The sequence below is a fragment of the Pundamilia nyererei genome, unplaced genomic scaffold (genome assembly GCF_000239375.1).
Source record: "Pundamilia nyererei isolate P.nyererei 1_Seehausen unplaced genomic scaffold, PunNye1.0 scaffold00200, whole genome shotgun sequence".
In the NCBI taxonomy this organism is placed as follows: Eukaryota; Metazoa; Chordata; class Actinopteri; order Cichliformes; family Cichlidae; genus Pundamilia; species Pundamilia nyererei.
Window position 1 is genome coordinate 600984 of NW_005187601.1, and position 24869 is coordinate 625852.

General features: G+C 41.7%; 1 protein-coding gene across 3 annotated transcripts in view; it reads right to left on the reverse strand.

The window, feature by feature from the left end:
* The window catches only part of LOC102208465 (golgin subfamily B member 1), a 39759-nt gene that overhangs the window by 9091 nt on the left and 5799 nt on the right, over nucleotides 1-24869 (reverse strand). For all 3 annotated transcript variants that reach the window (XM_013914488.1, XM_013914487.1, XM_013914486.1), the window contains exons 4-21: nucleotides 22997-23131; nucleotides 22692-22805; nucleotides 21337-21492; nucleotides 20976-21152; nucleotides 20769-20891; nucleotides 20572-20685; nucleotides 19929-20232; nucleotides 19654-19769; nucleotides 18189-18306; nucleotides 18011-18102; nucleotides 17763-17913; nucleotides 12105-12211; nucleotides 11091-11214; nucleotides 9248-9381; nucleotides 8605-8714; nucleotides 7117-7285; nucleotides 6932-7036; nucleotides 2447-6829 (exon numbers count right to left, since the gene is read on the reverse strand). In XM_013914488.1, coding sequence (XP_013769942.1) covers nucleotides 2447-6829; nucleotides 6932-7036; nucleotides 7117-7285; nucleotides 8605-8714; nucleotides 9248-9381; nucleotides 11091-11214; nucleotides 12105-12211; nucleotides 17763-17913; nucleotides 18011-18102; nucleotides 18189-18306; nucleotides 19654-19769; nucleotides 19929-20232; nucleotides 20572-20685; nucleotides 20769-20891; nucleotides 20976-21152; nucleotides 21337-21492; nucleotides 22692-22805; nucleotides 22997-23131 — 6732 coding nt within the window. The remainder of the gene's footprint in view (nucleotides 1-2446; nucleotides 6830-6931; nucleotides 7037-7116; nucleotides 7286-8604; nucleotides 8715-9247; nucleotides 9382-11090; nucleotides 11215-12104; nucleotides 12212-17762; nucleotides 17914-18010; nucleotides 18103-18188; nucleotides 18307-19653; nucleotides 19770-19928; nucleotides 20233-20571; nucleotides 20686-20768; nucleotides 20892-20975; nucleotides 21153-21336; nucleotides 21493-22691; nucleotides 22806-22996; nucleotides 23132-24869) is intronic.

Consider the following 24869-nt stretch of genomic DNA (forward strand, 5'->3'; position numbering starts at 1 on the left):
AAGATCGGTTGTCCTCAGTGAGCTGCTGCTCTGTTTGTTCTAATGTCTTCTGAAGGGTCAAAACTTCAAAGGATTTCTGCGAAACTAAATCAGCTTTTGTTTCAAGTTCTGCTTTCATCTGATTACTTTGCTCCAAAACAGCCTCCTTTTCTTTCAGTAAGGTTTGATGCTTCTCTTCATTTGCATGCATATGTTCCTCTAGTGACGATTTTAGGATGCACAGCTGAGTCTCTAAAGCCTTGTTTTTATCAAATAAAGACTGATTCTCCTGTTGGGTCTTAACTTCAGCAACTCTGACTGCATCCCGATATTTGTCAACCTCTTCAATTTTCTCTCTTAATTCGTTCTCTACGATGTGCAGTCTTGATTTCAAAGAATCTGCTCTTTGCTCCATGGCTATGAGAGACTCTTCTTTATTGGCCATCTCAAGAGAAATAGCCTCTAATCCGGATTTAGTAGCTTCAAGTTCTGTTTGCAGGCTTGAGAGAGAATGGCATTGGCTCTCTTTCTCAGCCAAAGACATCTTTAAATCTTGAAGAGTTTTGTCTCTCTCCTCGACGAGCTGTCTCAAAGTTTGCAATTCATCCAGATAACAAAAGGAGGTTTTGTTGAGTTTCTCCATTTCTCTGGTCTTCTCATCCAAGCTTAACTGCACTGCATTTAGCTCGTTCGTCTGCTGGCAGTGTTGCTCCAAGAGCGCCTTGTAGTCATCTTTTAGTTCAGCGAGCTCTTGACTTAATTTCTTTTCATTTTCTTGAGCTTTCTTTATTGATTCTTTGCGTGCCAGCAAGGCGGCCTGGGCTTTCTTCTGTAAGGTCACCTTTTCTGACTTTACCTGTGCAAGCTCATTTTCTAAGTCAACAGCACTAGCAGCAGAGGAAGACTTGTCCTTTAACTCATCTTTGCATGTCTTGATTTCATTTTGAAGCTCTTCTAATTTCTGCATCAAGCCCTTCCTGTTCTGCTCAAATATCTCTTCCTTCTCGACAGCACTGGACTGCAGCTGCTCGACTAGTGAGTCTTTCTCAATGAGCATTTGTAATGTTTTTGACAAATGAGCTTCTTTATCATTTAAGATGGTTTGCAAACTCTGTTTTTCTGACTCTAGCTGTTCCAAAAGTGTTTTGCTTTCAGTGTTATACTTAAGAAATTCTCCCTCTTTCTCGAGAGTTTTCTTTTCAAGTTGGGAAATATTTTCTTTATGCAATTCTGCTGTAGCTTGAGCTTGACTTTTGGCTTCCTGCAATTGTTCATGCAACAGTGAAACCTCAGTTTTACTGCTTACGCTCTCTTCTTTTTGGTTTTCATATTCTTCAATCCTCCTTAACAGATCTTTTCTCACAGTAAGCGCAGCTTGCAGCTTCTTCTTCACTGCATCTTTTTCTTTCGATACTTTTGTGAGTTCACTTTGTAGCTCATCCTTTTCCTTAATTAGCATGAGCTTCTCTAAATTATTTTTCTCAGTTTCACTTGAACTGTGCGAAATCTGTTCTTCTAACTGTTGCAAAATCTCTTCATGTGCTCTCTCCATGCTCTTTAATTGTGCCGAGAGCGAGTCATTTTCCTCACCAAGTTTCATTCTCTCATTTGAGGCGGACTCCATGACCTGGGCAATGGATGCATCTTTTTCCTTTATCTGCTGAGTAAGGCCAGCAAGCAATTCCTTCTGTTGACTGATCTGAATGCTCATGCAGCTGATTTGCTCATCTTTTGTTTGCAATTCATCATATAAAGAAGAGTGTTTAACAGTAGCTTCTTTCACTCTTACTAACTCGGCATTAAGCTGAGTCTGTAAATGCTCCACAGCCTCTTGCAAAAGAGCTATTTGTTGACCTTTCTCGCAACTATTCTGCTCTCTCTGATTAAGTACAGTCTGTGTTTTTTCCAATTCTGCAACAGTTTTAGCCACCTCGGTTTGCAAAGCATCTACCTCACTTTGATGACTTTCTTGTAACCATTTTATCATGTCCTCCAAAGAGGCTTTTTCGTCATTCAAAGCAGAAGATTTCAATAGAGAGGAAACTTTGTCCGTTTTTCTCACTACCAGTCTTTGTAACTCGTCTTCCACAGCTTTGAGAGCCTGCTGCAAAATATGGTTCTCGTTCTCCTTTTCCTGGATAGATGCTAACACATTCTCAAGCTGAATTCTGGATGCGGATGCCTCCAGCTCTTTCGTGCTCAGTTGATTAGAGCCCTCCCTAATGGCAGAGGAAGCCTCTGCTAGTTTCTCCTGCAAGCTGTCCATGTCCTGTTTCAAAGCATTTACTTTAACATCTTTAGATTTCATCTCATTTTCAACACTTTTCAATTGTTCTGCAAGAAGGTTCTTTTCCTGCTTTTCTCTATCCAGAACTAAAAGCCACTCTTTCTCTGAATCCTGCAGAATTTGTTCTATTTTTTGAATGTTTTCGTTCAACTGAGAAATTTCTTCATCTTTGGCACTAACCTTTGCTTGAAGGCTCTGCTTCTCGGACGTCATTCTCTCCACGAGTTCATTCACGCTGCTGGATTTCTGCTCCATTTGAACCTGCAGCTCCGCCAGCGTTTGTTGACGTCTTCTTTCTAGCTCTTCTTTCTCTGCAAAAAGTTTCCTAAATTCCTCTTTCAAATGTGTGTTTTCATTACTGAGAGCAATGTGAAGTTTCTGATTCTCTTCCTTTGACAATCCTATCTCCTCATTCAGGCTCTTATTCTGCTCTTCCAACTTCTGCATTTCTGAAACCAGCTGAGATGCATGTTTGGCCTGGGCGCTGTACTGACTATTGATTGCGTGGAGAGCCATTTCTCTCTGCTCGAGGTTTTCTGTCAGTGCATTCATCTGTGCCACGACCTGAAGATGCTGTGATTTGAGTCTTTCTATTTCGACAGTCAACAATGACACGCTCGCTTGATGCGAAGCAAATGCGTCATCTTTTTCCTTTGAAAGACTGGAGTTCAAATCCTCAGCTTTCCCCAGTTTCTCCTGGATCACATGCAAGTTACTTTTCAGTGTCTCTACGGTGGTCTTTGCAGTCTGATATTCGTTATTAGAATCATGCAATGACATCCGGAGCTCAGACACCTCATCTGTCCTTTGAGAGAGTTGCTTCCTCGAGTCTTGTAACTCTTCTAAGGTGGCAGCATATTTCTCCTGCAGGTTATTGAAGGCACTTTGGGTTTCTTCTGCTGTCTTTCTACATTTTTCAGACTCAGTGGACAGTAACTGCATTTGACTTTGCAGCTGTGATGCCAACTCTGTACTTTCCATGAACTGAGTTTTGAACAGCAATGCTTCGTCTCCTCTTTTCTGGAAGTCCTGGAGAGCTTTCGCTTGTTCCAAAAGAGCTGCTTCTTTTTCTTCCAAGGCCATTTTGAGGTTTGTCACTTCAGATGTCTGTACTTCCAGGTTGCTGTTGAGCTTTGAGACAGATTCCTCAAGGTGTGATATCTTTTCTTTCAAGCTCTCACATTCTGCCTCTTTGGCTTGTAGATGTGAAGTCAGACTATCAAAGGCAGCGGAAGAAGTACTTTGATATTCAAGACTTGACTCCTCCTTTTTCTCCAAAATATTCTTTAGTATGGAAGACTCTGATGTCAGACTGTCAACTTGGCCTCTGAGTGTACACACAGAATCTTCAAGCTCCAAAATTGTGCCTTCTTTCTCTTTCAGCAGCTCCCCCCGCGCAGCAATCTCACTGTTGAGCTGCTGGATCGAATTCTCCTGCTGTTTCAGGGTGTCATTTATTCCTTGGATTTCCAAGTTGAGATTTGCAGCTTCTTCGTTTGCTTTGGCCAGCTCTGCCACTGCTTTCTGAAGTTCAGATTTCAATCGAACATTCTGTTCACTGAGGGCTTGAATGTTGTCATGAAAATCAGTTACCTCTGCTTTCCTCTGGCCCTCGTCCTGGATCAGCTGACAATTTTCTGCAGTGAGTTTCTGCACAGATGCCTTCAGGTTAGTAATTTCCACCTCCATCTCTGAAGCGCTCTCATTCATGGCCCCAAGCTGAGCACTGAGCGAAATGACAGATTCATTTCGTTTATTCAGCTCATCTTTGTGGTTCTGAAATTCGTGTGTTGCTTCTTTCAGTGTTTGTTCTTTCTGCTGTAGTTGTTGTTTGGCCTCCACACATTCTTTCCTGAGCAACTCTACCTCAACCTGCATCTGTGATGAGAGCTCTTTCTGTAGCTTGACTTCATTCAGAGATACACTACATTCCTCAACTTTCTGCTGCAGCATGACATCTTTTTCCATTAGTCCTGACTTTAAAACTGATCCCTGCTCCTGAAGCATAGATACAGTATCCTGAAGCTGCAGCAGCTGGTCCTGCTGGGCCATTATCTGTGAAGTCTGCTCTGACACAGTTTGGTCTTTTTCAACCAAGGACATGCTCAGCTGATCGACCTGCATTTTTAAACTATCGATCTGCTCTTGTAAACTCTGAAGCTGTTGCTCTTTCTCCCTCAGATTTTTCAACAGATTAGCACATTCGTTTGTTTTCTCGAGTAGACCTACAGAGATTGCCTGTTTGCTTTCCTTGAGGACCTTTTTTAATTCATCTGTTGCTGCAGCGAGCTCCTCTTTCTCCTTCAACAGGCTAGCAACTGTTTTTTGACTATCTGAAATCTGAATTTCAAGGTCAGAAGTTTTTTCTTGGAGAACAAGTCTCTCAGCAGTAAGTTCGGAAACTGATTTCATGTTCTGTGCCAACTCTTCCTGTAGTCTTTGATTATTTTCTGTTAGACTGCTAATCTTCATGCTAAAGCTGGAGTTCTGGTCAAGGGTCGCTTTAAGCTGCCCATCAAGGTCAGACAGAAGCTGCCTTCGTTGTGCAAGCTCCTTTTCTTTGGATTCACATGCAGCACGAAGCTGGCGGTTCTCCTCGGACAAAGCTTGGGTGTGGCTTTTTAAACTAGCCAATTCTGTTTTGCTCTGATCAGCTTCACACTCAAGCTTTCTAGCATTTTCCTCCATGACACTGACTCGGTCACTTAGAGACCTGATAGTTGTGTTTTTGTTATTCAGTTCATCTTTGTGCTTCTGACATTCCTGAGTTGACTTTTTCAACATTTCGTCTCTCTCTCCCAGTTGCTCTCTGAGTTGTGAGCGTTCCTCAATGAGCGATTCCGCCTCAGCTTGTAGCCTGGACGCAATATTTTTCTGGTTTTCAGTTTCCTTCTGCAAACTCTGGAACTCCTCCTGCTTCTGTTTATACATTGCATCCTTCTCCAATAACCCAGACTTCAGACTACTTTGTTGTTCCTGAAGCAGAGACAGAGTTTCCATAAGCTGTGCTTGCTCATTTTGTTGGGCCTCTATTCGTGCTTGAAGTTCAGTGACAGTCTGCTCTTTTTCAGCGAGGTCGCGCTGCATTTTGTCTATCTTAGACGTCAAGCTTTGCACCTCTTCCTGCTGCTGGGTCACTGTCTCCTCTCTTTCCCTGAGTAGCTGCTGGAGCGAACTACATTCATTTGTTTTTGCCAACATGATCTCAGAGGTTGAATGTGTGCTTTGCTCAAGAACTCTATTTAGCTCAAGAGTTCGAGTAGTTAGCTCCTCTTTATCTTTTTGTAGCCCTTGAATAATTGTGTTACTTTGTGAGTGTTGCATTTCCAATTCAGATATTTTGACATGCAAGGAATCCATCTCGGCTGTAGCCTGTGAAATATTTTTGACATGCTCAGTTACTTCCAATTCAAGCCCGTCTCTCTCTTTTGTAAGGACTTGCACTTGATTCTCCAGACTGCTGTTGAATTCAAGAGCAGATGTAACCTTTTCATTTAGCTCTTTTAAATTCCTACGTTCGAGTTCAAGCTCCTCATTCAGCCCCTTCAGGTTTTCTTGGAGCTGCTCTTTTTCAGTCGTCATGCTTTTTAAGAGATTTTCAAGCTTGGAGATATTTTCAGATCTGCTTTGAAGTTCATTGCACAGTCTCTCATTTTCAGTGTTGAATTTCTGCCTCTCGTCCTTTAGCTGGTTTTCGAGTGATGCCATCTTTTCCATTTTCTCTTGCATTACTTGCTTGACATTCTCTTCACTCAGAACTTGCTCGTCTAATTGCTTTGATAAGGTCTGAAAGTCATTGTTATACTTCTCCACCTGTGCCAAAAGCTTATTCTGTTCTTCCTTGAAAGACTTGAGCTCCTTTTCATACGTCTGCTCTTTGTCATTAAGCTCTTGCTGTAGTTTCTCATTACTTGCATTTCTATCCTTAAGCTGCAAAACAAGTCCTTCTGACTCCTGTAGTTTCTGTGCAGATATTGCCAGCTGCTCCTTTAGTGAAGTGATGTGCGTTTCACATTCAGAAAGATGATTATGATGGCTCACATTCTGCTTCTGGATTTCTCCTCGAAGGTCCTGAATAGTCGTCTTATCCTTTTCAGCCTGCTTGATTAAGTGTTCCACCTCAACTCCTTTAGACTCTCGTTCATCTCCGGCCTTGACCATCTCCATCTCAGCTTCCTTAAGTTTCTCCACCAGCTCTGTGATCTTATTATTAAGGGCCTGCTGGTCTGAACTCTGTGATTCTTTCATTATATTAGCCTCCCTCTCTGCCTTACTCAGTGCATTTTCTACTTGTACCAGGCTCTCCTCTTTGAGTTTGATCTCTTGTTTCAGTGCTGTGACCTGCTCTGCATACTCAGCCATGTTCCCAACAAGAGTTGATATCTCTTTATCCTTTTCCAGCAGAGCATCTTTAAGGTTATCGATTTCCCGCTCACAGCTTTGAAGGTCATAAATGAGCTGGGCTCGTTCCTCCAAATGCGAGGTGTTCAATTTGTCCAGCTCCTCGTTTGTCTGATCAAGGTCAGTTTGTAATGTTTCAATGGTGACATCTTGTTTTTGCGTCTAAAGAAAATTAGGGAGGAAAAACACCATTGGCACCTTTTTCTTAATCTTTACAGGCAAAACAACGAAAATCTTAAAAAATCTTTATCTTTTCAAGCATACCTTCTCTTTCAGCACACTCAGCTTTTGTGTGAGATCCATAACTTCTGCTTTCAACTCAGAGCATTGTTTCTCTGATGTAGCGTATTTCATGGAAATGTTCTCAAACTGAAAAAAACAAAACAACACATTTAAAGACTGAAAAATGGCAAATCATAACACAACGAAAAAAGGAGCCCAGCTCTTACAGTGTGCTCAGTCTGAAGGAGCTTGTCAGACAGCTCTTTGCACTGAATGTCTTTTTCACTCAGTGATTGTCGAAGGCTGCTGATGAGCTCAAGTTTCTCAGATGTCTTGGCCAAAGTATTCTCCTTCTCAATCAGGGAACTTTGCAGGCACTCCTGTGTGTCAGTCAGCCTAAAGAAAAAAGTGACAATTGATTGAAGGAAGTCTTGAAAATACCATCACAAAGGACCAAAGCCATACTCTAGCCAAAACGTAACCATAAAAATCAAGTCTTTAACCCCAATGAAAAACTCATTCACTCATCTTGACTCTTTAGATGTCTGCAACCCACAACCCGCCCAGTCTAAACAACCATGTTTTCCACAATCATTTAGTGAGTGCATGTTCACAGCAGTCCTTTTCCAAACTAATAACTTTATGATTGCCGACATAGCAAAACATGTACTACAAAAATGGATTACACTCTATTTGAACATTCAGTGCACTAGCTTATTGTAAAAAAGTGAAATCCTCTCATTAATAGCCATAAATTAGACTAAATTAGATGATGTGAAGTAAGAGCTAGCTTGTTGACCAAAATTTGTCTGAACCATCTGACCCCAATTTAATCAAGTAGCCACTTAATGGTTTGGTGTAATAAAATCCTCTCGAATAACAATGTTGAACATAACCCAGAAACACCTCCTTTTACATTTACTATCTTTTGTTAAAAACACTTGTTGGTGGTTGAGCTTTATCGGCTAAAACTGACTGTGGACACCATCTGTAACGGTGGTACTAAAAGTATTTGTCAAAGCACTTAGGCTACGTTCACACTGCAGGCGAAAGCGCATCAAATCCGATTTTTTTGACCCTATGCGACCCATATCCGATCATGGTATGACAGTGTGAACGGCACAAATCCGATATTTTCAAATCCGATCTGGGTCACTTTCGTATGTGGTACTGAATCCGATACATATCCGATGTTTTAGAAAGCGACTGCTGTGTGAACGGTCAGGTCGCATTAAATCCGTCTTTTACGTCACCGACAGAAGACACACTAATTATCAGCACCGGAGAAGACATCGCGAACGCTTCCTGGCCATATGGTGAAACTGCTGGGAAGACAACGTGAACATTTTATTTGTACTGTATAATCTGCAGATTCTGACAGAAATCTGCAGCTATCCTTTGAAGCACCGCTCCTCTAAAACAGCAATAAGGATAATTATTAGGTTATTTACATTATTATGTAAATAACAAAATAACTTAAAGCAAAAATTGGGAAACGTAAAGTCCGAAGTCTTTATATTAAGGGCCATCGGTCAAACAATATTGTTTACTTCTAACAATTACAGCACATATCACATACAGTCAGATGAACACTTCAGTTCCTTTTGCATGTCAAATAAACATAAGTAAACATTTCTTGGTCAATGAACAGATGAAGAATTTCGATGTAGCACTGTAATCACAGTGAAGGGTTATGGTTTGAATAGTTAACTTACCCTTTGAGCTGTTCATTGAGACTGTTAACCAGCAGCTGATGCTTCTCTGCCTCTCTGCTTTGTTGACTTCTGACACTTGCAAGTTGGCTCTGCAGTTTGTCTGACTCGTTCTGCAGCGGTAGAAAACCAAACATCAATAAATAACACAAAGATCGTCACTGGATGAAGACATCTGCACTGCACACAAACGTGGATGACAGCAGACCTGCTGAAAACAACAGAACATGAAATCTGTTACTGCTATCATCAGTCATCTATTTGTGTGGACCACGCACGTGATGCAAAGGAACTTTGTAAATGTCAAAAGATCAGCAGTGTGAATACAGACAATCTGTGAGCTTTGTGCTTTGAACGTTACTTGACAAACGTATCCAAGGTTAAATAAGCACACCACACCATTAGCCATCACCACCAGAGGTGCTCTCTAACGCACACAGACATGAGTGACCCAACACACCTGAGAGACCCAATTTGGCTGCTCATCTTCATCTACATCAAACGTCACCTGTGTTAGAAGGTTTTGTTACAAAATCCCATTCCATGCAGTTCACTCATCGTTTACTCAACAGTTGGTATGTTATACAAATGCTGCTGTCAGTTAACCCTGGGATAGCACATATGGTGTGTTGTTGGACGGAGTTACCTGTAATGCCTCTATACGGGCCTGCAGCTGCAGTCGATCCTCCAGGTCCTGGCAGCGCTCCTCCAGGCTCAGTATCTGCTCCTGTAGTTGGTTTCTTTCCAGCTCCAGCTCCTCCACAACAGACCGCAGGCCATCTGGAATCAATAGGAGGGAGAATAAACACTAGGTATACAAAAACAGGCTGGTAAGGTACAGTTAGCTGTAATGATTCACAGGGTAAATTCCACCGCTCTAATTTTAGCAGCAGAGCAAACTCTAAAAGGAAATGCAATATTTTAATCAATGCATTTTTGACATTTATAGAAATACTGTTTTCATTCACTTATTTTTTCCTTTTTAAAATTTCTGATCAAATATTTGAAACAATTCAAAGCCTAACCCATCGTTGCTAACTAAATTTAAAAACTCTGCTTTAGTGGGAAAGCTGGGAAAAAGAAGGGATGCCCCAGACCAATATATCTGATCTTGACCAAACATCAAGCTGAACTGGGTCTCTCTAGCAAAGGGCTGATTGCAGAGGCAGGAAGCATCCCTGACAGGTTAATAATAATAATAATAATAATAATACAATGCCACTATTCATTCACTCTCACATTCACACACTGGTGGAGGCAGCTACAGTTGTAGCCACAGCTGCCCTGGGGCAGACTGACAGAAGCGAGGCTGCCATATCGCGCCATCGGCCCCTCTGGCCAACACCAGTAGGCAGTAAGGTAAAGTGTCTTGCCCAAGGACACAACGACCAGGACAGAGAGCCCGGGGATCGAACCGGCAACCTTCCAGTTACAGATACGCTTCCCAACCCCCTGAGCCACGGTCGCCCCAAGTTGCCAGTCTATGCAAGGTTAACAAATCTGTTGCTGAGAAATTCCAAATAGTGAAAAAGTTCCTGCAAATGAGCACAGGCGCGCACTAGGGTCTACACAAACAGTAACGAGTACAGCTTCATTAAATACTGGCATCAGATCAGTACTATCAGCCCAGGGGTCCGTACCATGTGAGAACTGGAAACAGTTAGATTGGTGCATCCATTGGAAAAAGGAGGATTTTCTTCTTATAAAAAAGAAGAATCCAGAAATCCAAAATTTTAAATTTAAGAAAACTGCATCTCCTAAGAGTATAGAATAATTCACTGACAACTTCATTTACTGATTATGAGGCAGGGTGTGAAATAGAATTTCAAATAGAATTTCAGTGCTTATCCACAAACAACCAAAAAAGACACCAGTCAGTTTTCCAAAAGTCCTCAGTCATTAATTCTAATCTTCATCATAGTGCTTTTACTTTTGGGTGATCTTTTCCCCCCCCAAATGCTGGTGTATTTTTTGGTTTTATGACAGCAACCGTGCAGAAGACAGGATGGAGAAGAATTAAAGAAAAGGAGGTGATCATGCACACGACCAAAATATAAAAATAAAACTTACCACAGATGGAAAGCATCTTGCCACCTACATTTATATCATGTCACAATCAGTTCATTAAGACACAAACACTAGCCAGCTCAACCAGCATGCACATGTCCCCAAAACACTGGAAACTGAGTCACATGAATGAGAAGCAAAATATAAAAGTGAAGGTGCTCAATGTCAGGTTTTTTTCATAAGGCGGGAATGAACTTAACTGTAGCTTTCTGTGTAAGCAGAAATAAAAGCAAGCTAATCCCTGTTCCTACAGTCACAGCAGTCGGAGGTTAGACGACAAACAGAATAAACCAACCAGCACCAACAATCCAGTGCTTAATAAACTAAGTCATGGTGAAAACACAAAGACAGCTCAGGCCTCCCAAAGTAATGTGCAGGTGACTGTGTGCATGCCAGTGGAAACTGTCCAGCGGGTCTCACACCTGTGTCAGGAGTACTGTACTCGGGCCACCAACCTCCCATGTTCTCCCCTTCCATTGGAGTGGTACTCTCTGAGATACTTCGAGGATCCTGAAACGGGGCCTGCCCGTGGAGCTCAAAGTCCTCCTGCCAGTGCAAAAGTTTGTTGTAGCAGGGGATTAGATTTTAAGCATTTAGAAAAAAAAGGCAAACTGTTTTTGCAAGTCTACTGTGTACGACGCAAACAAGATCAAGCAGGCAGGTAGCGAGATTATTCTTCCTCTTTGAATAAAGTAAGCTTCCTGTTCTCTGTTATTAACCAAAAATAGAAAACTGGTCCATCCATCCATTTTTTTAACTATATATACATTTTTAGACACTAGTAGAGACTAGAGTAGTCAAGCACAATCCATAGTTGAAAAACTGATCCGTATTTACAGCAGACCTTGTTACCCTCAATTATTTATTTTAGCTCCTTTTCCTCTCCTCCGGCTTATTGCTGAGCTCTGTGTGCTGCTCACATTAGGGATACCTGCTCTCACTGACATCAAGAGCAAAATGTGAAGAAACTGGGTGAAAAGGGGAGATTATGCTATTCTCAATGAAACTCAGACCAGTGAATATCTTTTGGTGTTTAATTGCAGTTAAATAAACTAAAACGATTATTTTTGTTTGCCTTTCTAAAGGATAACGCTCATTTTGCTGATGATTCCATGCATGTAGTGTTCAGCTCCCTGTAAAACCTTGTATTAATGTTAACATGAAAAACACTTCAAAATAACAATCGCAAAAAGGATTTTAAAAAGGCTGTTGTGAAACCGTTTTTTCTAGAAGGTCTGCCCTGAGCTGCAGGATTTGATCTGAACAGGATTTATTTCATAAAGAAAATGTTGCAAGACTCAGCTTCTGAAAATAACTGCAGACTGGTTGATATTAAGCTGTACAGTTAGCCCCGCTCATTCTTCAGCAAATGTCTGAGGCTGTGCTGGTATAACCATGATACAGCCACAGAAACGTCTATAATAAGAGCCGCCTACCTGCAGACTTCGCTGGGATGGAAGCGCCAGCTTCTTGGCCCTGTGCTGATCGAGCCCCCGAGCTTGAGCCAACTCCTCCTCCAACTCCTGCTGCCGAGTGACCAGTGCTGGATCGGAGCAGCCAGGAAAGAACCAGTCATCCTCAATCAGTTTTGTGCCACAGGGAAAGGGGAATGATGGGTTGCATTGAGGGTGTATTTACGGATGGGAAGTGAGTTTAAAGTGGACTAGACAGAATTATCATAGTGTGGAACAGGATAATGTTTTTGAAGACAGGATGACAGAGATGGAGAGTTGACAAGAAGTATGATGGCATGAATGATGCTGGTGGTTTGGTGAGAAACTTTCAACACCACAAACATACTCTGTGACAAAAAAACAGTTTAATCCAATAGTATAGGCAACGAGAGCGACAGTAAGACTGCAAGAGAAGTACAGCAATGACAAGAACTGAGGATGGAGAAATGGAAAGTTACTCCAGGTGTTTATGCACTTGTGTATTTGCATAAGGTAGTGAACCTGAGAAACACTTCAAAAGCAGCATTCTGGTCAGAGCCATGCACACCTAATTTGCATAGCAAAGAAACACACATTTAAACAAGTGGGAAACAGGGAGGAAGGAGAAAACCCATCTTTATGAGTCACATTCAAAGCGAGTGCTTCATCATCTGTGTCTTCGAAATGAAGAGCAGACAGAAACACCAGGCAGGTGCATATCTGAGGGGACTCTGATGGTGCTTTGACTTGTATTTTCATTTAGCAGCAAAGGATTCAAGAAGGGCAACGTCAAAATGATTACAACTAAACATGTTCCCATCTGTTTTGTGACGACAGGTCAATTTTTGACACGTTGGGAGGAAAAAGGGGGGCAGCTCGTAGCAAAGGGTGGGGCAGGAAAAGGAAAGGAGTTCTGTGTGTTAACCGCGGTCAGTGTGGGTTCAGTGCACAAGCAGATTTAAACAAAAATGTATCAACCTAATTTTAACAGCGTAGCCAAAACAATCATGACCCTCTGCAGCAGAATAGAGCCAGTCTGCCACATGCTGGGCATTTCACCCACACTGACTACAGCAGAGCAGATTACAGTAAAGCACATGCAAGTTCAGCAGAAACGTGAGCATTGTGCATGATTATGCATCAAGTCAAAATAGTGCTGTGAAGTCTTATTACTAAAAATCAGCTGGTCTCAGGTCGGCTTTGTTTCTAGTGAAAAGCTGTGAAAAACATCAAATTCATCATTTAATGCATGATGTTAAATAGTCATCTACACAGAGAGCTATCGATGTAAAAATGCTAGGTAGGATTTTTTAAAAAGTGAACTTAACTCCCTAATATTTCACAGCAAAGGACCTCTTTGCTGTCAAAATCATTGTGCATTATAATCCAACGTTTTAACAGCATCATTGACCCACACAGTACTGACTAACGTCTGCAGCAGACTTTAATCTGCACTGGTGAGCTGATATGTGCAAGTATATAGAAAATCAACTTGAAGATCGTCTTTAATGGGAGATTGGCCAATTTGAAATCTGGTAAGACCTTTTCACATTAATGAGTTAATTCATGGAACTTAACGATCTCACCCTGTAGCCGCTAATAAGCATCAAGTTTGATACTTCTTAATTCAAATACATGAATATGAAACCAACATCACAGCAAATCACAGAAGACCCACTGACAAAGGAGTATTTGCAGCTCATCATGAGTTAGAGCGCATGCTTCAATAGTAACTTCTGAATCTGAATAAAATGACCAACATTACACCAGTGAGCAAGACTCAGATGAACTCTCTTTAAACTCAGTATGAAAAAGCACAAATTGTTTTCCTAAAATTGATTTTGGTTTTCTGTCACACATGGATGAAATGTCAGTGAAGTGGACAAAACTCAAATTACCTTTTTTGCAGGGTTTTTATGGATTTATGAGGTTGACCCTTATTATTTGAGATCACGTCATTATTGTCAACTCCACTTGATTGATTCATGAACCTAATACGCTGTGACACCACTAATCAAAATCAGGAGGAACAATTAGTACGTAAGAGACCATCAGCCATTTTTCTTTGAGTATGATGTTGGCTTCATCTAACTAGGATTAAAGAAGACTCTCATTTGCATGTTTACCACTGTGATAACATTCTAATTATTCAAGCAGCGCTTTGGATTTTATAACAGCAGTATCATGTGATAAAACTGCATTAAAAAAATATACTCCCGTGTTAAAACCAAAAAAAAAAAACCCTGATACGTTTTGTAATAAACGTTTCCAGATTTACAATAATGAGCTTAACTGAAGCTTGATTCTTATTGCTGACAAAAATCCAGCCTGTAATGATGAGGCTTGTGCATATTTTAAAAGCTAACTAACATATTAGGATCACTCACTTAAAGATAATACCTGCTATGTCTGTCTCTGACAAGCTGAGTGGGACTATGTTGCTGAGCAGTAATACAGATGTTTCACAGATGTTTCACATTTCTGAGTATGAAATGTGCCATCTGAAGCAGAGGTGGCATGCATATTTTCACATTTAAAAACAAGAACAAACAAACAGAAAACAAAAACAAAACAAATATCCAAATCCCCAAATTGAAAAGCACAAATACCTACACAATGACGGAGTATCTGAGGGCACTTGTGCATAGCTCTACTAAGCCAGGTGTGTCTGTCTGTATGGAGGATAGGCTCTGGTGTCAGCCTTGTAGCTCTGATGAGGTTATATGCATTAGTCTTTTTAATAGGGTTAGTGCAAACCTACCATCCCACCACAATAGAGCAGCAATTTTCTTTAATTATATTTGAGACCAGTTCATTATTGTTGGTGATTTCAGATATCTTAGCACACCAGAAATCAAAAGTTGAGAAGAAGAAACAGAAAGACAGAAGAAAACAAAAGGGTAAAGAATGGAAAAGAACAACACGGGACAGAGAAAGGAAGAGACTAAACTAAACAGCAGACTCGAACGTGCAGCATGACACTGTACTGCCTGTCGTTTCCACCAGCAAATGCAAAATTCAGGGAAACTCCAGGCAGTACAGTGTGCACGAGCTGCACTGGAGGTTTGGAGGAGCCTGCATGCACAAAACTGATGGGAAACTGTTCTGCGTGGCTGCTCCCATCCCTGGAGCAGGGGCTGGACAGGGAGAGTGGGGAGGGGGTGGAGGTCCATGAGATGGGAGGCAGCACAGAGTAAACCAAATCTCGCCAATGACAACAGTGAGGATGGGGAAAAATGAAGAAAACAAAGTACTGTTCAGTCAAACAACACATGACGAAAATGGTAAAACAAGCTAGCTCTATGAGAAAAACAAAGTGTGTGAAATATATTTGAAATGATTCCATTTAGTCCAGTCCTCTCCAGACTGAAGTTGACTCAGAGTTGATCAAACATTAACCCTCTGGGGTCCAGGGTATAACTGGCTGTTTTTGACTACTTTTGATTTTACGTCTGTATTTCACCTTTAAACACGGTTTATCTTGCCTGTTTGGCATCATTCTTTTCAGCAATCTACCTTTGGAGGCTTTTTTGGAGCAACTGTGACATTCACTAGTAGAACTGACACACAAAACAAAACAACGACTACACTACACACTAACTATAGCCTCCGAACACACTAAACATCACAAATCTCTCATATGTGAAAAGTCGCTCTCTCTCTCGCCGGTGTCACTCCTAAAACTTCCCCCTCTTCCTAAACAACCAAGTGCCACATGCTGCCATATAAGTTTTTTGATTGGTCAACATGGTACACTTTAACACCAATAGAAAAGGGGTGTTTTTATTTATTTATTTTTTAATTTTGCTCGCAAGCAGAGAGTGTTTGCTAGTAGGGGTGCAACGATACTCGTATCGATATTGAACCGTTCGATACAGTGCTTTCGGTTCGGTACGCATATGTATCGAACAATACAACATTTTTAATTTATTTTATCAACTTTCCTTCTGACGATGCTGTCTGTGTTGAGCGCTCAGTGAATCTGTGTTCGACAGTGCAGGCTAGGCGGAGTAGTCGAGTGCAGATTCACTGAGCGCAGGGCAAGCTAGCGAGACAGAAGTTAAGCTCTCCTTGCAACATGGCAAATTGAACCTCCCCCACCCTCATTCAGATCTGGCGTTTGGAACTATTTTGGTCTTCATGTGACGTATGACCCTGAAGGTAAGCGCGTCATGGACTAAAGTAAAACAGTATGTTGGATGTGCCATGCAATGCTCAATTACATGGGTGGGAACTAGTGTGTTAGCGCAGTTAGCTCATTAACGTGTTGGCCGTCAAGCCCCACGCACGGGGCGATCTGCGGTAGCTCGTTAACGGAGATTTGCCGTGTTGTGGCGTTAAGGTCATTTCAACGAGATTAACCTGAAAGCACTAGTGGGAACACAACGAATATGACTGCACACTTACATCATCCTAGTGCAAAGACAAGTGGAAGCAGACAAAACCAACAAGCAGCATGCTACAAACGTTACCCGAGTCATTTAGACAGCCGTTAGCACAGGATTCTCCTTATGGGGACCTGATATGTTTAATATGCTGCTGAGAATATAGCCCAGAAGAAGCTATAGTACAGCTTTTATTTTGGAAAGAGACATTTCTCTGTAATAAACTCTCTTTTCCAAAGAGTGATTTCTCGATCAGATAGATTAATTTTTTTTATTATTTTGTTGTTTCAGCAACATTAAATTTAAAAACTGTACTTTTGAGTTAAAATATATATTTATAATTTTAATAAATGACAAATTAAAAAAGCATGAACATTTTTTGTATCGAAAAAATATCGAACCGTGACACCAAAGTATCGAACCAAACCGTGAATTTTGTGTATCGTTGCACCCCTATTTGCTAGCACTCTCCTTAGAAAATGACATTTTTACCGTTCTTTCTGCAGTAAACACTGTTTTATTCAGAAAAAACATTGCGTGTATTTTTTATCTTAACTCTGGTTTTACGTGCCCTATCACCACAATTTAAAAACTGGTGTATAGTTCTAAGTCTGCACTTTCGACCCAAGTGGAAATGGAGACTGTGGGTCGCTGCATCTTGTTGCTGTGTCGTCTTAAATTGGTCATGTGATTTTGACGCACCGGCACATCCATCGACCCCAGAGTGTTAATGGAGATCGGAGGCACAGTAATGCCAGAACTGAACTAAAGTTTCCCCAAAACCACAGCTACCACTAAAGTAACTTGACTCTGACAGAACCCCGTGATCCACATTTGTGTTAACAAACAAAATGCCAAAAATGTAGACAACAGAGTTTGTGTTTTATAGTAACACCAAGTTCCTCTTTAGATGCTAACAGAGGATGTGTACTCTGATATACTAACGGGTTTAAGAATGACTAAATAATTAAAGTCGAATTTTGAGGAACAGAAATACAGAACAACTTTAAAGTATTAAAGAACAGGTTTTACTACTGTCGTATTAAGTACTGCGAGTCTTTTCTTGCATTTATGAAAAAGTTTTGTTTTTAGGTTCCTCACATATATGAATGTCAGCAGACGTGTGTCGTTATTTCACACTGGCTGAGGATTTCTGAGCAGATTAACTGTGACTCTGATGTTCACCCTGCTTCTACCTCCTAGCTATAACTGATCCCACCACCATTAGCTAATTTGATCTAAATGAGTTTGACTCATCCTCCAGTAAAAGTCTTACCCTCTCTTTCCTCCTCCATGTGGCTGATACGGAGGGACAAGGCAGCCTTCTCCTCCCTGGCCCGGTCTCTGGCACTGACCACCTCAGCTACCATCTCCTGCCACTCCAGCACCTGGCTCTGAGTGTCATCAGCGCTGCCTGATTCACTTGCCTACGTTCAGCAGGTGCAAAAAGGGATAAGAGACCATCCGTGAGTATTAAATGTAAAACAAAAGCAGCAGGTTTAAGAAAGCGTTTGGGTGCTAGACCTGAGAGGCAGCCCTCTTGGTGAACTGCTCCAAGTCTGCCTGTAGTGTCCTCTGTTGCTCCTCATACACCACCAACTTTGCCTCCAGCATTTCTAACGATAACATCGAACAAAAATAATGTTCATTTTTGAACTGAGGATTTCCCTAAAGCGTTTTCCGGAAAGTTTAATTTTATTACCGTTTTTTGCTTTAACCTCCTCGTATTGCTCCACCTTCCAGAGGTTTTCTTCTCTCTCCTCCTCGAGTGCAGTGATGCGACTCCGCAGGGCAGTCAGGTCTGGGGGAGCAACTCCAGCCTAAATAGAGTCAAACGTGTCTGTTTACTTGGCAGCTTTGCTTACCAAAGGACTTTCAGCATTTTGACGCGTTTTCGATTTTCACTCTGGATAACAAACTGAAAACGGCGTCCTGCAGACGATCGGCTGATATAAAAGAAAAACGGATAACGTGACGGATGCTGCATCAGCTTTATGGTCATGACGAGCAGCGCGAGCAGTAACGAGCTCAAATCTAAAAACAGGTATCGTTTTAACAACGCCAAAGAGAAAGCGATCTCTCTCCCTACAACTCAGAACAGTGTCATATCCTGTAAGACACAGTGTTACATGATTTAACACTGTGAAATGAACTCTAAATCTACAAACAGCGGTCCCTCGCTGGTTCTCCTGTCGCGGCCTCGCTGTTTCCTGGATTTTTGTGTGCAATTTTCCATGGTTTTTAATTATTTTTTAATTTATTTTATTTTTTTACAGGGCTTTATGTTCTGCGTCCTGATTGGCTGTAGACCACTGTCAATCACTCTCCTCCGTGCTGTGTCTCCTGTACTTTACAGAACGCGTTCAGTTTGTCAAATCTACATAAATCTCTGATCGCCAGCAGTGTGGCTCTGAAGTGCTGGACTTTTTGTTTGCAAGTTTTCTCCCCAACAAAAACAATCTCGACGAAACGCTTTGGACCGTCAAAGGCAGCTGCTGTTGGTTTCGTTCTATAACACTGGACTTATTTTTCTATGAAGGTTTGAAGTTTGTGTTTAAACAAGAGAGAAAAGTGTGAAAATGCCTGTCTGAGAAAAGCGTATAAAGTGTGTAGTGAGGGGTTTAAAACATCTATAATAACTGTAAAAAACATAAAGTTGGCGACTTTGCGTATTTTACCTGTCGCGGGTTATTTTTAGAACGTAACTCCCGCGCTAAACGAGGGAGCGCTGTAGTATAGAACACCATAAACATCTACATTTCTATGTTTTATTGAAAAAGATTGCATACAATTGTAACATTTATACTTGAATAACTGCTGGTTTTATCATTCATAGCTCAACAATTAGTGGCTTCTCTTGACTGCAGGAGTTATTTTCTTCAGCAGTGCTGTGCAAACGTTTTGAACAGCCCTTATTTCTTTATGTTTCATGTATGTTTGACCAAAACAGAGTTGTACAAGCCTGAAACCTGATATCTGGACATCTTTATTCAATACAGCCTGACCTCACTTTTCTTGTTCTGTGAAGGTCACGCCATGACGGTCTTCCACTGGGGTTTTTTTCCCCTTTTACTGCACTGGCAGTGAATTTGGGATCTTTGCCATAAGCACAGCACAAAAGCACAAAATGCTTTGTTCATCCGACTTGGACAACTTGAAACCCTCACCTGGCTTCTCTTCAGTTCCTCCTCCAGCTGTCTGATTCGACTTTTAGACCAAGCTTTCATTTTTAGGAACTTGGCCTCTGATCTGCTGGCTTCATCTGTTTTCTGCTTTGCTTGTGCTGCAAAAATAACAAAAGAAAAGGTTTGAAGCACTGAAAGAATTTGAAAATGTCCTCATGTTCTGCTGCATTTTGTGAACAAACTAAACATTCCCAGGATGTACATGGGAAAATGACCTCTGAAGGAGTTCAGATAAATCATCAAAATGAAGCACCAACCTTCCAGCTCAGCTATCCTCTGGATGGAAGCTGAATCTGTGAGCACATTTCCACTTCCTGATGCCTCCTGACTGGCAGGTGGTGCTGCTGCCTGGGCTCTCCTCAGGTCCTCCAGCTGCCTCATGAGATCCTGTTGGGTTTGATCCAGCTGTGCTTGATGCTGCTCGGTCATTCGCTGCACCTCTGCCTGCTGCTTCTCCATCAGGTCACGGAGTTGTGCTCGCATCACATGCTTCTCTGCCTCCATTTTGGATTCAAGGCTCTCTCGCTCAACTTGTAGCCTCTGCAGCCGCTCTGAGAGTTCCTGCGTGGACAAAGTATTTGTTCCACATAAGTTTCAAGGTGTCATTATTTCAAGAGAGGTTGAAGAATGTCTACGAAACAACAATAGAGAATGTTCTATAGGCTGAATGAAAAGTGTCTGTCTGAAACAAGCTTTAGCCCCTCCCCCTGAGCTCGCTACATGTAAGCAACATTAGGGATATTTCTTCTCTGGTCTGAAAACGAGTGTTTACAACAGTCTGAAGCTGCATTTAAGCTCAAAGACATTTATTAAATATGGAAATTGATCTTTTTGACAGAAAACAAGGAAAAACACCAACGTCTTTATTGAGACGCAAACAGGAGCGGCGAGTCTGCTAACCTTTATCTGCTGATCTCTCCCGTCCACCTCTCCCTGGAGAACATCAATGACCTGAGTTTTACCCAGCAGCACTTCCTCTTTCTCATGAAGCTTCTGTTTTAGAGCCTTCAGAAGCTGAAAAGAAAAGCACAGATTCACAAACAACACAAAAATTCCAACTTCTTTTAGTTGCATGAACTCCTGACTGTCTGTGTTACCTGCTCCAAGTCTGCACTGGCATCTGACTTGGCTGCTAGCTTGAAGAGCTCCTGTTCATGCATCTGGTTGATCTCCATCAGCTGGCTGTCCTTCTGAATGATGATGTCTTTGAAGGTCTGGATCTATAAACAAGCACACGACTCATTGTGAACCCGAGACAGCTAAATTCTACAAAAGAAGCTGTATTGTCCTCTTTGAAAACCTACATTCTGCTTGTACATGCTCTCCTTTTGGCTGTACTGCTCCTTCTCTGTAGCCAGCAGGTCTTTGAGGCTGTCTGTCTGCTCCTGCAGCAAACTGTAGCGCTCCTCTGCTTCCCCCACTTTCTTAGTCAAGCTCTGTACCAGCAACTGCAGCTCCTGCATCGCCCCGCCGTCCTCAGCCTGGGGGGACAGAACACATGAGTGACAGTGACCACATCTCTGAGAAAATGCAAGACATCGCCTGTTGTGACTCAGCTGTAATCCATTTTCTTCTACTTTTCTAACTGTGTCTGCCTATTATTAACACGTGCAATATTTAGAAAAAAGCAGTGAGATGATTCTACATGCTCAAAGCATTTATGACCTTCTGTGGTGGTGCAGGTGTGATGGGCTGATCTCCAGCCAGCGCTGTTTGCAGGTGGACAATGTAGGCCTCTTTTTCTGCCAGTTTCTTGTCCTTCTCTGTCAGCATAGCGTCCATTTCTTCACCACGCTGCCGCTGAGACTCCAACTCCTTCATCTACACAAAGTATTGGTCAGAAAAATTAGATTTCAAAGTGTAAGCGTACACCTAGGGCTGTTCGATATAACGATATATATGGATGACGATATAAAAACGTCTGTCGTTTCATTTTACGCTATCGTTTGTTTCGTGGTGTCGCAAAATAAACTGTTTACGGTAATATTTCTTCATGGTTCTGATGGTCACTGTAGTAAAGTTCTCTCTTTCTCTTATATTTAATATAACCACACTACGGACGGACAAGCGTTTGTTTTTATGCGTTGTCGTTATCAACAACGACGGTAAAACCACCGCATGTCCGCTTGTTTATGTTCCACATAAACCTTTCACAATAAAGCTCAAGATCCTGTTGAGACTTAAACTGAATCACGTGAAAGAGCAGATTATTTACGGATGAGAAGCAAACAAAGAGCCGCCAGGTGCTAAAAAATAAACCTTAGACTCAAACATTAGAACAGGCTTTTCCCCGCAGCACGCCGTGTAATAAATACTCACAAAGAAAACGGCGCCGTTACAACTTATATCTAAAAATGTGTCGTTTCATGCATCGGTTAAAACACTCGACTCCAGCTACATGACGCGCAGCTGGAAACACTTCACGCAAGTCGAGATTCACAGAATTTACAGAAAATGTTACATTTCTGTGATTTATATCGTTATCGGACGATAGATGTCTTATATCGGGATATGAGACTTTGGTCATATCGCACAGCCCTACGTACACCTCAGGATATGTCACAACAGAAAAAGAAATGAATACATCCGTTTGCTCAGTGGCACCATTGTGGGTGCGCATATTCATGGAGAGGATGATTATTCTGTAACTACAAGAAGAAATGAAGAAAAAAATGTGGAGCCAGGAAAAGTAGAGTAAACTGGTGACATTTTTCCATAAATGTACTGGATTCATCTCTGTCGATACGAGCTGCGTTTCCTGCGGCCATTTCTTTGTTCTCTGCTGAAATTAGCTGCCGTTGCTGTTCTTCTGTTGTGATTATAATTCAAATTAAGAAAGATAAATGTAATTATAAAAAAATAACTTCAAATAATTAAGTGGACGTGGTGGGGACACAGGGTAAGGCTAGTTAGGCCAAGACTAGCACATATGTGTGTTCCAACAATACTCCAAGTAACATCAGTGGGAAATATCTCATTTCCCTTTATCTGGTAGGCATCAGAATCAAAGTATGCTTTACTTTGGTTTCCAGTTCCACATCTCTTTGTCCAAGCTGCTGTTCTAGTTCATCAACCTTCTTCTTCAGCAGGACAATCTTGCCTCGACTGGCTTGCTCTCCTCCTTCCGATGAACCCTAAACATGAAGAAAGCACTTTAACAACCCCAATGGAAACAGAGCAGAAACATGATTCAAATGGGATCCACATGGCATGACTGTGTCTGAGCTTATAAAGCCAATGGTGCACTGAATCGCTGGAAAACGTTTAGTATTTATTCATTTCTACGTTTAGCCCTTCAGTTCTGGATGTGCGTGCACATCTCCACCTTTTTGCCGTGTGTTGGTGTGCTCGGCCCCTGCTGCTTCTTCAGCTCCTCGAGCTGTGCCGTCAGAGACGTCACCTTGGCCTTGTTCTGCAGACGCAGTTTGGACAGTTTGGCTTCACAGGCCTCCTTCTCAGCCTGAAAACACAAAGAAGAACTTTAACTCCAGTTCAGTGCTTCGTTACGTCATCAGACCAGATGGTTTAACTGTAATATTTTAGGACACGTTAATAAAAAGTGAACTTTGGCAGCTTTAGATGTGTGTGTGTGTGTGTGTGTGTGTGTGTGTGTGTGTGTGTGTGTGTGTGTGTGTGTGTGTGTGTGTGTGTGTGTAAGCACAGCAAAGGTTTACAATGCAGGAAATGCTTGCACTCTCCTGTAGCGCGGTTGCTAAATCAAACACATTCCTGTCTTTACTGTGGATTGAAAGGCTTGACTGTTTAATATTTAACACAGTTGATGTTTCTCACTGAAAGATCCAAGTCAGAGAGCAGCTTTAAAAACAGTTTTGACCAATTGTGCCTGCCTCAATATTCCATTTCCCAATCTATGTGATGACTCATAGGATTGAATAATTTAAGCACAGTCCTTATAAATCAAGGAACACCATGCAGAGTCCTGCACACTGGAAAAACTTACTCATAGACTTAATCTTTGAAAAATGTATCCATCTGTGCACCCACATCCCCTTTTTTTGCTTGATTTTCTATCAAAAACTGAACAATGTTTACATTTTTAGCTATATCTGCACGCTACTCAAGAACACACTGACAGCCCAGCTGAGGCCACCATTTATAAATAGCACGTGTCAGTCTCTATTTAAAACTAACAATTGTACCTTTAGAGGTGGAATTTGCAAACATTCATTCAGAATTTGCTTCTAATCTGATTCTAATACAGTTACAGTTGAGTGTTTGGACAATGGCAAATTTGCCTCTGTGTGCACAGGGGATTTTTAATCAAACAACCAAGATGAAACTCAAGATTTTCAGCTTCAACTCGAGGTGTTTAACCAAAGTCTTGTATCAACAGTTTAGGATTTACAGACATCTGTTCCCTCATCATTCCACGAGAAAGTAAGTAGATAAAAGATATGAAATTGAGTGAACTGAGCACTAAGGTTGAACTTGTATTGTAAAGATTCAATAAGAGAAAGCAAAAACTAAATCGATAAACTGGTACATTCAGCCAATCCATCAAAGCCCAGACATGTCCACTAGCCTATCCAGAGGAACACAGACTTTTTCAGGCCGGCTGAGAATCTCTCCACTGTGTACGGGGTTGACCTGAGGGCCTCCTCCAAGTAGAACATGTACAAAACACCTCACCCAGAAAGCATCAGGTCAGATGCCCAAACCACCTCTCAATATAGAGGAATAGCAGCTCTACGCTTCACACTTACCTTGCAGCAGCAGATTTGAGCAGGCACCTGTCTGCCCAGCCTTCTTCAGAATGATGTCAAAGTTCTGCTGGAGGTGGGAATTAAACTTCATGTGGACCCAGGCCACTGCAACATGCTCCCAGCTAGGGCTGGGCCATATCATACCGTTCACGGTAATACCGGTATAACGTTGGGCAACGATAAGAAAATGAAATACCGCGATAGAATATGGGTAAAACGCACATGCCTTTGTTTACACATGGCGGAAAGAGCATGGCGGCGACGGAGAATGAGAAGGGTGAAAGTGGAACTGGTTTAGCTTTCGTCCGTCAGATACACAACAAAGCACTATTTTTGGTAGCGCATGCTAGCGGGCCGTTATTACCGTGTTGTTTGGAAAATACGGCGCACTTAAAATCATCCTTTGATTTTTCTGAAAGTCGACAGAGCCCCTTATAATCCCGTGTGCCTTATGTATGAACTCTGGTTGTGTTT